General features: G+C 52.5%; 2 protein-coding genes across 7 annotated transcripts in view; both read right to left on the bottom strand.

The window, feature by feature from the left end:
- The window catches only part of LOC111150519 (emopamil binding protein (sterol isomerase)), a 5,269-nt gene extending 2,977 nt beyond the window's left edge, over positions 1–2,292 (bottom strand). The window contains exons 1-3 of one of the 3 annotated variants that reach the window (XM_022508009.1): positions 2,154–2,292; positions 1,838–1,884; positions 940–1,258 (exon numbers count right to left, since the gene is read on the bottom strand). In XM_022508009.1, the coding sequence (XP_022363717.1) occupies positions 940–1,240 (301 nt within the window). In that variant the 5' untranslated portion in view covers positions 1,241–1,258; positions 1,838–1,884; positions 2,154–2,292. Of the gene's footprint in view, positions 1–939; positions 1,259–1,837; positions 1,888–2,153 lie in introns of those variants that run through there. The other 2 variants (XM_022508008.1, XM_022508010.1) reach the window with 2 other exon arrangements.
- Positions 2,293–3,272: 980 nt separating this feature from the next.
- On the bottom strand, positions 3,273–13,965 carry LOC111150334 (porcupine O-acyltransferase). 4 transcript variants are annotated; one of them, XM_022507778.1, is made up of 15 exons: positions 13,946–13,963; positions 13,114–13,286; positions 11,366–11,558; positions 10,961–11,004; positions 10,349–10,530; positions 10,138–10,268; positions 10,005–10,022; positions 8,729–8,743; positions 8,505–8,630; positions 8,240–8,340; positions 7,043–7,119; positions 6,887–6,950; positions 6,693–6,778; positions 5,571–5,681; positions 3,273–3,700 (listed from the first exon to the last, which is right to left on the bottom strand). In XM_022507778.1, the coding sequence occupies exons 2-15, from the start codon at positions 13,247–13,249 to the stop codon at positions 3,599–3,601; spliced, it is 1,386 nt and encodes a 461-aa protein (XP_022363486.1). In that variant the 5' UTR covers positions 13,250–13,286; positions 13,946–13,963; the 3' UTR covers positions 3,273–3,598. The 4 variants fall into 4 exon arrangements, with proteins under 4 accessions (XP_022363486.1, XP_022363487.1, XP_022363489.1 ...); XM_022507779.1 differs by lacking the exon at positions 8,729–8,743; XM_022507781.1 differs by lacking the exons at positions 8,729–8,743; positions 10,005–10,022 and having other exon boundaries at positions 13,946–13,961.
- Between the last annotated feature and the right edge of the window lie 1,786 nt (positions 13,966–15,751).

The raw sequence follows: 15,751 nt of genomic DNA, 5'->3' as shown, positions 1-15,751 counted from the left end.
GCAGAGAGGCAGGCGGGGGGGGGGGGAAGCAGGCTCCCCGCTGAGCAGAGAGCCCATTGTGGGGCTCGATCCCAGGACCCCGAGACCACGACCTGAGCCGAAGGCAGAGGCTTAACCCACTGAGCCACCCAGGCGCCCCTCAAATAAATAAAAAAAGATTAAAAAAAAAGATTGGAGGGAAATACCCTAAAATACTTGCCAAGTCAAATAATTCTGTAACATCCATGCTTTGAAAGCTTTTTATGAACTGATGAGGAGTGACCACATTGAAAAAAAGAGAAGTTCAGAGGTGTATATACCATATTACCATTTGCACAGAAGGGAAAAAAAAGCGATGATGATGATGTTGAAGGACAGTTATGGCATCTGCTGTCTGCCAAGAGAGTTCTTAAAATCTTTTTTCAAGATTTATTTATTTATCTGAAAGAGAGAGCGTGTGTGCAGGAGCAGGAGGGGCAGAGGGAGAGGGAGAGGGAATCTCAAATGGACTCTATGCTGAGCTCAGAGCCTGACACATGGCTCAATCTCATGACCTGAGCTGAAAGCAAGAGCCAGATGCTTAACTGACTGTGCCACCCAGGCACCCCTGCTAACACTGTTCTAAGTGACTTACATATTTTTGGGTATTACCATCCCTCTTTTACAAATAGCAAACTGAGGCTTATCTGTATAATTTTGTGTAAGCAAGCCCTGGAAAAAAGCATACACAATTATTAACATTGGTTAATAATTACAGAAACTTGGTGGACAGAAGGTAGATTTTCACTGCACACCTCTTTAAATGTTTTTTTTTTTGACCCATAGGAACAAATATTCAACAAAAAAGTTGAATACATTTTTAAAATAAATTAATGTTAGAGTTGGTGGGTGGATAAATATCTAAGCCAATCCCTGCCCAGAAAATTCCCTCCCACAGCCCTCAAAGAACTCAGGACTCACAGAGTTGGGACAAGAAAGCTTGGTCTCCAAGAAGGTCTTCGTGGTAGAGGCTGAACCAGCCCTCAATCACCATGTGAATGAACCCACACACTGCAAACCAGCACAGGGATAGTCGCCGCCAAGTCCCCAGGGGGACGACCGCAGCACGACCTGACAACAGCCATGTGGTCACAACCAAGACCCCAGAGATGGAGAAGAGGCCCGCCAGCAGATGCCAAGTGGGGCAGTCATTAGGCACAAAGTTGTCCAGCCTCAGGTGCCGAGGCCAGTATGGGTGCATGGGGCTGGCGTTGGTGGTCATGTCTTTGTAGGCTGATGGCTGTATGTGGGCAAGTAGAAAGGAGAAAAAAAAAAGAGAAAAACCTGAGCAAACAGAAAGCACAGAATGAGATCATAAAATCAAATCCAAATAATTTATTATCACAAGGAGTGTAAATGGACTAAAATTATCAGTTAATAGGCTGGATTAAAAATAGCCTAATTATATGCTGTTTTAAAATCCCAACTATAAGGCTGTTCCAGTCCTCCAAGAGAGTCCCATGACGTGAAAGACACAGGAACCGGGCCAGGTTCTAGCCCTCATTGGTCACAGTCTGGTGGGCAGACACAAAAAACAGACTAGGTCCCAGCTCTCACTGGTCACGCCCTGATAGGGGACACACAAGGGCCGGGTGTGGTCCCTTCCTCAGGGGTCATAGTTGGCTGAGGGAGACACAGCGACCAGGCTGGATTCCACTGGAAGGGTCAGGGTCTAGCAACTTTCAATAGGAAGCTATTCCCTCTCCCGCAGCCCTGGAATCCGCAGGACAGAAGAGAGAAAACTAATCGGAACTACAACCGTCAGGTTCAGTGTGTGCAAAGCCAGACCCTTCCTGAAATCGTGCATAACGCCACTAACCTGCAAGAGAAAGAGGAAAGCGGAAGGCAGGGGTCTTGGGCGCAGTTCTAAACAGGAAAACGAGGGTGAAATACACAGACCACCAATTAGAAATAGAAGCCTCTGGTCTAGCTGCCCAATGAGAAGGCAGATCTTCTGCCGTCCCGGCAACCGCGCAGGTGCGTAGGGTGGGCGGTGGGTGTCCGTGCGTGGGGCCCGGGCTGGGGGTGGTGGGGGGAGAGGAAGGGAGGAAGGGTCTAGCGCGAGCGTCGAGGGCCGGCTGTTTAGCAGCTGAGAGCTAGGGGATGGAGTGGCAGGTTGGGCGGAGGAAACTCACCCAGCGGCGTGGTCTCGGCGGCCTTGCTCACAGACTCCGGGGTCTCTCTAGACTAGCTCGCTGGCTGCGTAAAAATCCTTCGTTCCGACTTGTCCCCTCACAGGTTCCTCACTTTACGGAGCTGGCCAATGGAGGGGCTGCGAAGGCGGCCAGCCCCGCCCCTAACCAATAGGAGCTCTCTGTGTGCCGCCGGCCCCGCCCCCATGCGTGGTGCCATTTTCGCTGTTGGTTGAGCCCCAGTCAGGAGTTGCGGGAAGGCTGGGACCCGCCAAGGTTCGTGGGCGTTTTGGGGCTGAACCCCGTCCGCAGGGAGTCCTAGCTTCAATTTCCCTAGCCCGTTGTCAGTCGTATCGGAAACTGGGTGTTTTATCCTTATCTGCTGTTGAGTCAGCATTGCTCTGTGTTCTCTCACCTTTGCCCTCGTTTTTTAGGGACATCAATCAATGAGTTCCCAATCCTAATGCCCGAACCGGCGAGGAAACTTAATACGACAGCAGATCACATATTGTACGTTGTGCCTCTGCCCTCTCCCTGGGCGCTCAGAACTCCTCAACCGTCATCTCCACTTCTCCCGACTTAAGTCAGAACTAGTCAAAACCCGGGCTCCCCAGCGCTGCTGGCCAATTGGCACGGAGACCCTTAGTCTCCCTGTGCCAACTCGAAAGGGCCAATCCAAACTCCGTGACTCTAAGCCAGCAGGCACCCCAGGCCGTTCAATCAATCAGAACCCCGACCTATCCCACACCTTCCTATCCAATTAGAACCCACAAGCTTCAGTTCTAAGGACCAATAAAGCATGAACTCTTCATCTGTCTTGCTTTCCCCCCCTCTGCCCTAGTCAAAATAATGGATCAGAAAACCAGTTTTCCAACCAGCTAGTATCAGGTCCCCCCCACCACACACACATCCAACTATCCAGTTTGTCCTGGCTCCACTCAAATCAAGTTGTGCAGTCCACGAGCTCATCATCCAGCCCTGAACGATAATAAATTAACCATGAACCAACCACAACCTGTTCCCTCTTCATGATTTCCAGCTTCCAAACCTTTAAGCCATGCTGTGCCCATTCCTCACTCAATTCTATTCCCCACTGAGCAGTGAAGAAAGAGCCTTTTGTATCTTTCCTATTTTTATTTGACAATAACAAACTGTATATAAAAAGGGAGAAGGAAGGCGGGGGAGGCCCTGGATCTCACCCTCTCTGTTTCCCCAAGCATCCTCCGCCCCTAGGCCCCAGCAGGGACCACCCCCTTCCCGCCTTGTGGTGGAGTGGGGATCAACAGGCATGGAAATTGTGTGTGTGTGTGTGTGTGTGTAAGGGTGTCGGGGGGGGTCAAGGATGGAGAGGGGTCAAGAATTAGAGATAGGGCCTTCCCTCATCCCACATCAGAGCTGGCACCCTGAGGAGGGGTCTTGAGGGAGCTATGAGGGTCCACAGATGTGCCTCAGCCTATGAGACGATAGAAGATCCAACATCCAAAAGTGACCCAGTGACTGGCCCAGCTGAGCTCTGACCACTTGTGGACAGTGTATGCCATGCCGTAGCCCTGTGGGAGAGAAAGAGGTGACAGTCCCACTCGGCAAGAACAAAAAAAGGTCTCAGGAAAACCCATCCTTTGTTCAAGGACATTTCTGTGACTCCATGCTAACCTACTAAGCGAGGCCCCAGAGAAGAGACTGGTACATGTAAAAGATAAGCAGAATCAGGTGTTATTTTTTTTTCATGTTTTCTTCTTTAAATATCATTTTAAAAACAAAACAAGGCAATTCCGTCCTCTGACTTGTACTCTCCCTAATACAGAAGGAGCTCCTAGAAATCAATTTTTCAAAAAGAAAAAAAAAAAAACCTGGTAAAGGAAGGGAGTATGCCATTCTCACAAAGGAAAAATCCCAGTGGTTCTTAAATATATGAAAAGATACTCAGCCTCACTCATAATCTTCCTCCTCTCAAACCGGCAAACCTATCCAGGAAGTCTGAGAGGCACTCTGTTGGTCGGGCGATGGGTATGGTCACACACTGCTGGGGGGAGGCAAAAAAGTAACTTCTTCATTCTAACTCTCAAGGCTAGATCCTAGAGTTCTGTCTGCACCTGTGTGAATCCATATGGGTACGAGGGTAGTAGTACTTGGCTGTAGCACCATTTGCAATAGGAAAGGGCTGGAAATCACCTAGGTGTTCACTGATGAGGGACCAACTACACTGTGTCATATCGTCATACCCTCGCAATGGAAAACAAATGAATGAGGACATTCCATGTACTTATGCGGAAGATTTTCAAGAATGATTACGTGAAAACAGTGACATGCAGAATGGTATCATTCATGAGTCCTTTTAGGGTAAAACCTGGGGTGGGGGAGGGAATCAAAATATAAATCTACTGTTGTGCTTATATTTTAGCGGGACATTTTAATGAAGTGAATAAAAATAGTTACCTGTAAGAGGGGAGGAAGGAGACAGTAGGAGCAAGACTTTTCCCTGAACATCTTGAATACTGTTTTGTTTTTGAACCTTGTGATTTATGCATTAACTATTTTTAAATGTTTTAGTAAAAATTAAAACCCCGGTTTTGCACACTCAACCTGAATGAAGATTAAAAATTGTTTTTAATAACAAAATAGAAAATAAAAGTTTTATTTGCAATTAAAAATAAAAAAAATGCAACTAAAAGAGAAGCAAAACCTGGATCCTGCAAGAGCCATGTGAAGAAACGGTATTTTTAAAATCATCTTTCATTTAAAAAGGGAGTAAAATCTGGAAGGTGCACACTCCACATGAATAAAAATAGCACATTTTAATGTACATTTTTAAAGCAGAATCCAGAGTTTGCACATTCAACCTGAGTAAAAATATTTCTTAATTAAATAAGAAAGAAACCTTGTGCATTCTACTGAAACAAAAATATGATGAAATAATTAATTTTTTGAAGGGTAAAACCTGGGGGTGCCTGGGCGGCTCAGTTGGTTAAGAGGCTACCTTCAGCTCAGGTCATGATCCTGGGGTCCTGGGATTGAGCCCTTGCGTTGGGCTCCTTGCTTGCCAGGGAGCCTGCTTCTCCCTCTCCCTCTGCCCCTGTTTCTCTCTCTCTCTCTCTCTCACACACACACACACACACACACACACAAATAAATAAACAAAATGTTAAAAAAAACTGGGATTTTGCTCTTCATCTCTATAAAATAAATTTTATAAGTAAACTAAACATAGTTTGCATGCCTTGCCCTGATAAGAGCCCCAACAGGATGAGTCCAGCAGAAGGACCCTGAGAAAGGAGGATCCAGGAGCACTAGCTTTGCAAGTGCTAGACAGACACATGACATGAGGTCCTCAATGCCTCAGCCTCTTCACCTTTGCTCTCATGGTTCCCATGAGTGGGTAGCACGTCCCTAAGTAACCTCCAGCCCAGGGCCCCACCTCACCTGCTCCTCTGTGGTGTCATCCACATCGACATCAAACAGGGAGCCCAGGTAGGCCAGGTGGAAGATGGCCAGGGCCCCAAAGAGCAGGTTTAAGACTCGCACCCCCAGGCCCTGTGGGGGACAGATGGATATGCTTCGCAGCTGGATCTACTCACTGTCCCCCAGCCCCACCCGGCCAGGGGAGCCCAGGGAGATGCACAGGCCCAGTGGGTCCCAGGAAGGAGGATGTCCAGGGCACAGGGCACCCCCTGGGGTTTGGATCTTCCTACGGGAGCCCCAGAGGTATCCAGGGATGAGGGTTCTGTTAGCCTGGGGGCATCCAGGGAGAGAGGTGAGTGTTGAGGTAGAGGAGGGAGAATGGAGGGGCTTTAGCTGGGGGCTTATGGTGATAAACGTTGGTTGCCAGGTGGGAGGCAAATCTGAGGTGGTCCATATTTCTTATTGCAAACAATGAAAAAACGAACAGAAACAAATCCCCACCATGACCTACGAGACCCACCTTTCCCCACTGCCCTCACTCGCTCTGCTCAAGCCACACTGGCCTCCTTGTTGTTCCTCAAATATTCCAGGCTCTCCCGTCTCAGAACTTTTACACAGGTTGTTCTCTCCCTACCTGGAATGCCTCTCTTCCTCATCTCCTCCAGTTCAAGAACTCAAAAGTCACTTTCCTATTTAAAATTGAAACCATTCACACCCCCGCCCCATACTTCCCTTCCCCTTTCCCTCACGTCTTTTCTCCTTGGCATTAATCCCAATCTAAGAAACTATTATACTTTCGTGACTTTTTAAAAAATTTACTGTCTTATCTGTTAAAAGGCTTGTCCCATACGGCTGGGACTTTAGTCTCTTTTGTTCACCACTGTGTCCCCAGGGCCTAGAACAGTGCCTGATACCAGCAGGTGCTCAATAAATATTCACGGGGCGAGGGGGGGAACAGATGCCAGGTGTGTATACAGCAGAGGCTTGATAATGTTTGTGAGAGAAATGGATGCCAGGGTTATGGGGATGGCTCAGGCACCAGGAGAGGAAGCTGGACACCCTGAGACGGACAGAAGATGGAGACGGAAGTAACGTTCTTGAGGGGAAGTGTTGGGCATGAGGTTCCCCGGGCTGAACCCTCACCAAGCGATGCCGGTGTGAACAGTTTGGTGGGCACCGTTTCGACAAGACGCAGGCACTGAGGATCCGAGCCAGGCGCTTCCGGAGGACTGGGGTGGATGCCAGGAGGTAAGGGGGTCAGGTTAGCCTCAGGGGACAGTGGTTCTAGCCCCGCCCCCACCTCCTATCCCATCTGCTGGGCTGGGCTCAGCGCTCACCGTGTTCCACGTAAGTGATAAACGCCAGGGACAGCAGCACCGCAGCCAAATGGAAGCTGAAGCCCTGGAGGGCCCAGGGGGCAAGGAGGTGAGTAAGGAGAGGCCCCGCCCCCCCCCCCAGTTCACCCCACCCACATCCCGCTCTGCCCTGCTCACGTGCAGGAGGGCACTGGCTGCATAGGTAACCAGCACGGCTGAGAAGGTCCCCAGGCGGAGAGCATTCTTGAAAACATCTGGAAGGGGGAGATGCAAGTCAAGTCAAGAGTCTCCTGGGATCCCCTCTGCCCTCCCCAGGGGGCCAGAGGGCAAAGCGAGGAACCCACAACCTACTGGAGCCCCCAGGATAAAATTTTTATAATGGTCCCAAATGTCCCATGTCTGAAATTTAGCTCCTGATCTTCCCTCCCAAGCTGCTCCTCCCATAGCACCCCCAAGTTCAGCCAAGGTCAACTCTACTCTTCCAGCTCCTCAGAGCAAAAACCTAAAATCACCCTCGCTCTGCCCTCTTCTACCCTTTCTCCCATTTCCACAACCAACTCTCTGCAAATCCTGTCAGTTCCATCTCCAGAATGTATCCAGAATCCGCCCTCTCTTCACACCCACTGCCATCACCTCCACAGCTTGCTTGGACTATTGCCGTGACCTCCTCCCTGCTTCCACCTTGTCTGCTCTCACAGCAGCTGGAGGGGCCTGTTACAACCCAAATCAGCCCTCAGCCCTCTTCTGCTCACACCCCTGCTGTGGTGCCACTTCTCAGAGAAAAAGCCCCAGTCCTCCCTGTGGCCAGTGAAGCCCTCCAGCCCCCTGTCACCTCTCTGCCCTCACCTCCTGCTGCTGGTCCTCACTCACTCTGCTCTCCCAGCACCGGTCTCCTCCCTGTTCCTCAGATACTTGCACAGTATGCTGCCTCAGGGCCTTTGCACCGGCTGTTCCCTCCATCTGTTTACCCTCTTCCCCCACACATTGGTATTGCTCGTTCTTTCATCTTGCTCAGGTCTTTGCTCAAATGTCACCTCCTCAGTGGGACTTGCTCTGGCTAATTTATTTAAAATTGCAACACTCCCCCCGCCCTCACTCCTGCCAACACTCCCAGATCATCTTTACCTGCTTCATTTTTTTTTTTACCATAGCACCTGTCACCACTTGCACTATTACGTATTTTTTTTTCTCTTACTGTCTGCTCTCCCCACAAAAATGTCAGCTCCACAGGGGCCAGGGACTTTTTTCCCCCCTGGTTCCTGCAGTATCTTCAGTGCCTAGTATACAATAGGTTCTCAGTAAACGTTACATGAATGGGGAAGGGCCTGGGTTGAGGGCTCCCAACTCTCTTGGAGCGGTGACTTGGTGACTCACAGTTATTTAGCCAATAAGACATGGGCAGGTTCCAGCTCGTGACAACTTCCACCATGGACCGGGGCAGCTCCACATTCAGTGGCTTGGATACAGTCAGGTCCCTGTAGGCAAAAGAGACCTGCGAATTCATCTGGGGTCTCAAGCCATCCATCTAACCTCCATACTTTTATCTTGGCTGTTCCCTCCCCTGGGACTCCCTCCCACCTCCCTGCAGCTCCTCTAGGCAGCACCCTAAGGGAGAGGGGGGGCCCCCAGCCCTCCCCACCATTCCAGGTGATCCTTCTCCTCGGTGAAGCCGGCCCCTGCCAACGTGGCCGTGGCCTCGGACAGAAAGCCCACAAAATAGTTGCTGAAGTGGAAGGAGACAGCACTCTCGTAGGCTCGCAGCCACCTGGGGAGAAAGTGGTTGCGGGGAGAGAGGGATCACTCCCAGGCCTGGCTTGACACCCCACCACATGTCAGGTCCCCAGCCCCACTCTGCAGACTCACCTTACCATGGTGCCCCTAGGGCCCCCAGGGGTCAGGAAGGCAGCAGAGAAGAAAGGAAAGAGAGTCAGAGAGGACCTGGAGGCTGGCCGGAGTTGTTTGTAGACAAGACAAGACAGAAACATGGCAGCAAAAGATAGTCACATGCACGCATACGCTGTCAGTTTCACACGCCTCAAGTAGAAGTGTGAGCGGCCCTACGGTATGACCTGGTCCTACAGCCTCACATGGCCAGACATCCAGACCCAGCCACTGTCAGAGGCCTGACCTCACCGCGCCACACAGCGACACAGCCACGAGGCCAGACACAAATGCTACCAGACTCCCAGCCTCACAGCCCTCCAGTCTGACCCAGTGACGGTAAGATACACCAGAGTCCTTTACTTAGGCACAGACACCACCAGGCACCCTGCTTTGCACACGTAGGCAATACTATGCTCAACCCAGTCATCCTGTCAGCTGTACAGTCAGACATGGTGAAAAAAAGACCGCGGCCCGGAGAAAGTGTAGGTTCTGGAATCGGGCCTGGGAATAATGCCCAGAGGCTTATCTGGGTGACACTCGTTAAATCTCTCCACCCTTTGGGAGCCTCATTCAGCATCAGACACCATCAGACATGGCCAGTGAGTGGGGGCACTGGGTCATACAGTCAAACAGCTGGATGAAATCCTACAGTCACACTAGAAGGTGGATGGTCAGTCCCACAGATAGGCATGGACACATGGTCGGTCATGAGCCCACAGCCAGACAACACCAGGCGGCCAGACAAGGCAGACTCACAGGCAGAATCTGTCACAGACAGGCACACAACAGGCTGCGCATGGTCAGACCCATTCCCAGCCAGAGTCACAGACGACCCAGCTTTATCTTTTCCAGTGACAGGCACACATCCCATCACGGACAAAGGCACAGCGAGACAGCTGGAACACCAGTCCCACACAGAGGGTGAGTAGCTGACAGGTGAACGACCCACATACACCAGTGTCACAGGCAGGTCGGAGTCACCCACCAATATATACTTGTCAATCCCCATTGTCGTCCCATAATTTGTTCCTAGCCGTAAACTAGATGGACAGCCAGCCACAGTTGGAGTGTCAGTCACATGGAGTTGCAGAGCTAACTGTGGTCGAACAACAGCCATAGACACTCAGCCTCTGTCTAGTCATGGGATAGATGGTCCAACAGTCTTGGACTTACAGAACAAACCAGCCACAGACTGCGCCCCCCCACCCCAACCCCTAGTCAGCCCCACTTGCCCTTAGCACCTGCCCTCATTTACCTGGCTTTGCGTTTCTTGCTGTAGTAACAGAAGACAGACAGAAGAATTAAGAGACAGGCTCAGAGCTGGGGAGACCCCAGGTCCCTCCCCAACCCCCTCCCTGTTGGGCAGAGGCCTCGAAGGCTGTGCTCACTTGCGAAGGAGGCGGTCACCATCAAGGGGGATGAAGTATGGGAAGAGGTAGGGGCCCACACAGGTGGACAGCACAAGGCACAGGAGGGCCAACGCCAGGCTCCGGGCCACCTTCTGCAGCCATCGGCGGCTCTGTGGGGATCAAGGATCCATGAACACTGCCCCACCATGGCTCCCACAGTCCCTGCCCACCTGTCCACCCAGGACCTCACCAGCGGGCGGCCTTGGACAGCCTGTAGGTAGCTGTGGAAGGATATCCAGGGCCCAAAGACGATGGTGCCCACGAAGTAGAGGTAGCCCATGAACTCCATGGGCGAGGGTACTGCACCCACCTCGCCCCGGTCCAGGTCGAAGCCCAGAGACACCGCCTTCATGGCCACGATCATCTGGGCCCCTATGTGTGGCGCCCATGGTCAAGTGGACAGGCAAAGAGCAGGTCCGCGTGGGGGAATGGGGAGCACCAGGTGAGAGGTGGTGGGAGATGAGGAGGTCAGGTGTGGACAGGTGGGCAGGGTGTCAGACAGGCAGGTGAGCAGAGGGGGCCCAGGACCAGCAGACACCTTGAGTCAAGTGTCAGGCGCTTGCGCACATGAGATAGGATAGACAGATGGCGCGGCGGTGGGGGGAGCGTGGTGGTGGAGGGGAAGGCATGGGAGAGAGAGACACAGATGTGAGGGGAATCTGAGGCCCGCGTGTCCACCAGGGCGGGCAGATGAGGGAGAAAAGCAGGGAAGGACAGACAGGGTTGGGGGAGTTAGGAGCCGTGGGGCAGGGCAGGAAGACAGGGGCGGGAGGGGGCAGGTGAGAGGGCCAGGACCACCTACCTCGCATCTTGTGCCATGTCACGGTGTCCACCATGTGCATCTCACTACGGAAAAAAGGTGGTCTTGGCTCCATGACTCCCATGGTCTCAGAGACCACAAAGTGGGGGAAACCCAGGCGCAGAGACGGTTACAGACCCCCTCCCCGCACATCCCCATCCTGCACAATCTCCTGGAGGAATAATTCTCCAGGACTCAGGACTCCCTCCTCCAGGGGGAGCCCAAGCCCAGCCTGTCCGGTACAGCCTTCAGAAAGAACCAGTCTCCCAGACTCCCGCGCCCCCCCAACTCTGGGAATCCCCTATGCCCTCCTCGTCCTGGACAGCCTCACGAGGAGTGGCCTGGGCCCATCGCCTCCCCCCCCCGCCCTTTGGCCCACAACGCGGGGAGGAGGACTCGCACCCATACCCCATGAGCAGGTAGATGAGGATGGTGACCGAGAGGAAGACGCCGCGATGGGAGGAATGTCGGCAGAGGAACAGCACGAGGTAGCACAAGAGGCTGAGCAGCACGACCCAAACCATGTGCAGCTGGAAGAAGTGGTAGAGGCTGAAGAACCCCCCTGCCACAGTGCTCGCATGCTTCAGGTAGGACGGCAACCCTTCGGGTGGAGGGGGGAGAGACAAAGAGAACAAGAACGGGAAGTTGGCTGGGACGGGAGGAAGGGAGGGCCACCGGGCAGAAGGCAGAATAAGAGGTGGCAATGTGGTGAGATTGCAGGGGTGGGGAGGGGGGAGGGGGCCGAAGCGGGTGAGCTTGAGAGGGGAGCCGAGAAGAAACATCTGTAAAGGACATTTTTGGGATCCCTGGGTGAAATATGAATATTGACTTATGTTGGATAATTATTATCGCACCCAGATTACATTTCTTGAGGGGGGAGGGGGGAGGGCGTGCTTGTTGGGGGAAGATGTCCTTGTTCTTGGGGAGGCACACACTGAAGGGTTTGGGGTGAAGTGTCAGCACATTCTGCACAGGATTCAGGAAGATGATAGATAGGTAGATAGATAGAGCTAACGTGTTAAGGTGTTGACAGTTGGGGGGGCGCCTGGGTGGCTCAGTGGGTTAAGCCTCTGCCTTTGGCTCAGGTCATGATCCCAGGGTCCTGGGATCGAGCCCCACATCAAGACCCGCATCAAGCCCCACATCGAGCCCCACATCGAGCCCCGCATCAGGGCTCTCTGCTCAGCAGGGAGCCTGCTTTCCCTCCTCTCTCTCTCTACCTGCCTCTCTGCCTACTTGAGATCTCTGTCCGTCAAATAAATAAATAAAATCTTTAAAAAAAGATGTTGACAGTTGGAGAATCTGATAATGCATATATAGGTGTTCAGAACATTATCCTTTCAGCTTAACTTTTTGGTAAGTTTGAAATATTTCAAAATGATGAACCTTGGGGGGGGACTTCCATTTAAAACAAAAGAAAAGAAGGGGGCACCTGGCTGGCTCAGTTGGTGGAGAGTGCAACTCTTGATCTCGGGTCATGAGTTCAAGCCCCATGTTGGATGTAGATTACAAAAAAAAAAATCAACAAATAAACATTAAAGAAAAGAAAAGGAAAAGAAAGTGTAGAAGCTTTGAATCTCAGATTTCCAAAATTCTCAGCATCCTATAAGAAAGTTGGGAACTTGGAATTGTATCATTTGGATACAGGCTTGCCACGATTGTGGAAGAATTCCAGAATCCCACAATCCAGAAATCTCATCATGCCCGCACTCTCAAAATCCAGAATGCCAGCATTTTGGAAGGCTACACTGTGAGAATTTCTATTTGTCAGAATGCCCAAACTCTGTAACGTGGTACTTAGGGATTCCATAGCTGACATCGGCATCCCAGAAGCTTGTAACCTTGGGATGGAGACATTTCAGGATCCCAAGATCCAAGAAGCTCAGCTTTCTAGAATCCCAGAAACCCAGGCATACCAAAGGATGTGGCTTGTCATGGCAGGATGTGGCTTGGTGTGGTGCGGCATGGAGTGGCTGGGCATAGCGGGACGTGGTGTACTGGAATGGCACTTGGGCTGCTGGCATGTGGTGGGCTAGACACGTTGGCGTCCGGCTCGGCATGGCAAGATGTAGCGGGTTAAAATGTGGCTTGGGATGGATAAATGTGGTATGTGTGATATGGCCTCGGTGGTGGCACCTGGTGCGGCAAGCACTTACCAAGCTTCCAGAGGAGCCGGCAGGCGAGGCAGATGGCAAGGAGCAGCCAGATCTGATCAAGGCCCTGCTGGGCAGTAGGCAGGAGACAGCCCTGCAGCAGTTGCTGGAAAAATTCCTGGCGGCTGAAGGTGGCCATTGCGAACCCCCACGGATGGATGGACAGATGGATAGACCTGTCAAAGTGGGGACACACAGGGAGCCAGGATGTCCATGGGGCAGACCATGCTCAAGGGATGAACTTGAACACTCAGATTTCAGTTTGGGGCTGTCCATCTGGAGACATGGTCCTGGGGGGCTGGGGGAGGGTGTGAATGTCAGGTACATCCGACAGAGCCACCAACTGTGTGTGTGTGAATGGGCGTCCAGGGTGAACACACACAGCCCATGACCTGTAGTGAATGAAGGACCCGTGTCTCTTGTATGCTGTGAACAGTCCAGGTCCGATGTAATTGAATGGTGTATATTCTAGGCCCACATATCAAATGGGGGGCCCCCCGGGGTTCCAAGGTAGAGTCACTCTGTGTGGAGGGCAAAGAGGGAGATCCTGTGACACTTGGGGGCCGTGTGCATCTCTTCTTCTATGGATGTGGGGGGTGTCCTGTATCCCCCGCGCGCCCCATCTCACCCCCACCTGGCCTCTTGTAGCCGCCAACAAAGCTCTGCCCAGGCCCGGGAGCTGCAGGGAGGTGAAGTTGGCAGTCAGGGATGTAGCAATTGGAGCAGTGGGAAAGGTGATGGAGAGGGGGCCCCAGGACACGCGCTGCAGACCCGCGCGGAGAGGCCGGCTCAGGATGGGAGCAGGGCAGCCGCACGCGCACTGCTGGCGACTTACCTGGCAGGAAGGAAGCTGCGGTCCTGGGGGCCGGGGACGCACCGCCACCGCCACCGTCGCCGCCTCCTCCGGGCAGCCTCCCCCGCAGGCCGCAAGGCCGGGACCAGCTGCGGCTCCCTGGGCGGCGCGGAGAGCGGGCCCTTTAAATCCCGGGGAGGCCCGGCCGGCCAGCTCGGCCAATGAGAGGGCAGGAGAGGGGCGGGGACGGAGGAGGAGGGGAGCCGGAGGAGCGAGGGAAGGAGGAGCGGGAGGTTGAGAGGAGCGGGGCGCGGGAGGACGTCGGCGCGCGGAACGTTCGCGCCCGCACCTATCCGGCCTCTTGGGGCTGTTCCAGCCCCTTGAAGGTTCGCGTCGGGAGGTCTTCTGGCGGCCCGGAAACAAACTTTCCAATCGTCAAATTCCTAATCCTTCAAGAAGCTGAGACGCGGAGGGATGGGGGAGGGAGAAGGCAAGCCCGCTCCCGAGACCCGGCCCAACTGCCCACCCGCGCAAGTCTTCTGGCCACTATTGTCCCCCCTCTACCCCCGTTTCACAGATGGGAGAATAAATCGAGATCACTCCTTCCCCAACCGGTGAGGGAACTAAAGGAATCTCCAGCCCTACCCACCCGCAGAGACGGGTCGGAAGCATAATTACTGTGTCACCTAGGAGCACGAATTAGGCGCCTGTGCTTCCCCTAGGGATTCCTCGTGAGCACTTGGCTTGTCGTTGAGACTGATATGCCCGCATAACTCCCTACTGGACTCACTCCTGCCCTGAGGGTGACCCCAGCAACTAATAGTGAGGGTTCCCTGTGCACTAGGAGGCTAGTACAGAGCATCAATCCGGGAGTATGTTTAAAAAGCGCTTATGGTGCCCCCAACAATGATTTCTTTTGGGTTCCATCTGCACCAACATGGAGGAGTTAGGCAGCACCTGGTGTATACCTCCCTAACCCTGCAGTGTCTGGACTCTCCACTCTGTCCCTAGGCTGATGAGGGGTTTATAATGACAAAGGGGGCATTTTCTGGGCGCTTACTGCAAGTTTAGCAGAAGTTGAAGAGAGAAGGAACCCCAGGTCAAGCTGGATCCCACCGTGACCCGAATAATTTAAGGAAAACAGGGTCTAATCAGATTGATGAAACACACTGGGCTTCAAACAAAAGAGTGGGATTACCTGTTCTTTCCTTGGAAATCTCAATGGCAGTTGAAGAGAAATGGATGCTTCATCTCTTTAAAAAATGTTAACAGGGATTCCTGGGTGGCTCAGTCGTTAAGCTGCTGCCTTTGGTGCAGGTCATGATCCCGGGGTGCTGGATCAAGTCCCCCATTGGGCTCCTTGCTCCCCAGGGAGCCTGCTTGTGCGCTCTCTCTCTCTCTCTCTCTCTCTCTCTGGCAAATAAATAAAAAAAAAATTTTTTTTAAATGTTAAGGTGGGGCCGCCTGGGTGGCTCAGTTGGTTAAGTGTCTGCCTTCAGCTCAAGTCAGAATCCCCGGGGTCCTGGGATGGAGCCCCGCATCAGGGAGCTTGCTTCTCCCTCTCCCACTCCCCCTGCTTGTGCTGTCTGTCTGTCTCTCTCTGTCAAATAAATAAATAAATAAGATCTTTAAAAAAATTAGAACGACAATTAGATACCATTCCACATCTACTAGATGTGGTGTTTCATATTTTTATCACTGGAGCTTTGTAGAGGGTGGGGGTATCTGTCAAATGTTTTAGCCTTTGTGGTCACTCCAGATTATGGTCTCTGGGCATTTTAAATGGTCTCCCTGTAATTAAAGAGATGCAAAATAAGGCAATGAGATCGCATTTTTCACTTATTAGAT

The sequence above is a fragment of the Enhydra lutris genome, unplaced genomic scaffold, assembly GCF_002288905.1.
Source record: "Enhydra lutris kenyoni isolate GAN:26980312 unplaced genomic scaffold, ASM228890v2 scaffoldscaffold23, whole genome shotgun sequence".
In the NCBI taxonomy this organism is placed as follows: Eukaryota; Metazoa; Chordata; class Mammalia; order Carnivora; family Mustelidae; genus Enhydra; species Enhydra lutris.
Note: the sequence above shows the minus strand (reverse complement) of the source record. Positions and strands in the feature narration are given on the sequence as shown.

Excerpts from the sequence above, each read along its gene's own strand:
- LOC111150334 (XM_022507778.1), bottom strand. The coding sequence starts at position 13,249 with ATGGCCACCTTCAGCCGCCAGGAATTTTTCCAGCAACTGCTGCAGGGC. Across the intron at positions 10,531-10,960 it reads GACATGGCACAAGATGCGAG|GGGCCCAGATGATCGTGGCC; the intron begins GTAGGTGGTCCT and ends CGCCACACATAG. Across the intron at positions 8,341-8,504 it reads GAGAAGGATCACCTGGAATG|GGACCTGACTGTATCCAAGC; the intron begins GTGGGGAGGGCT and ends TTTTGCCTACAG.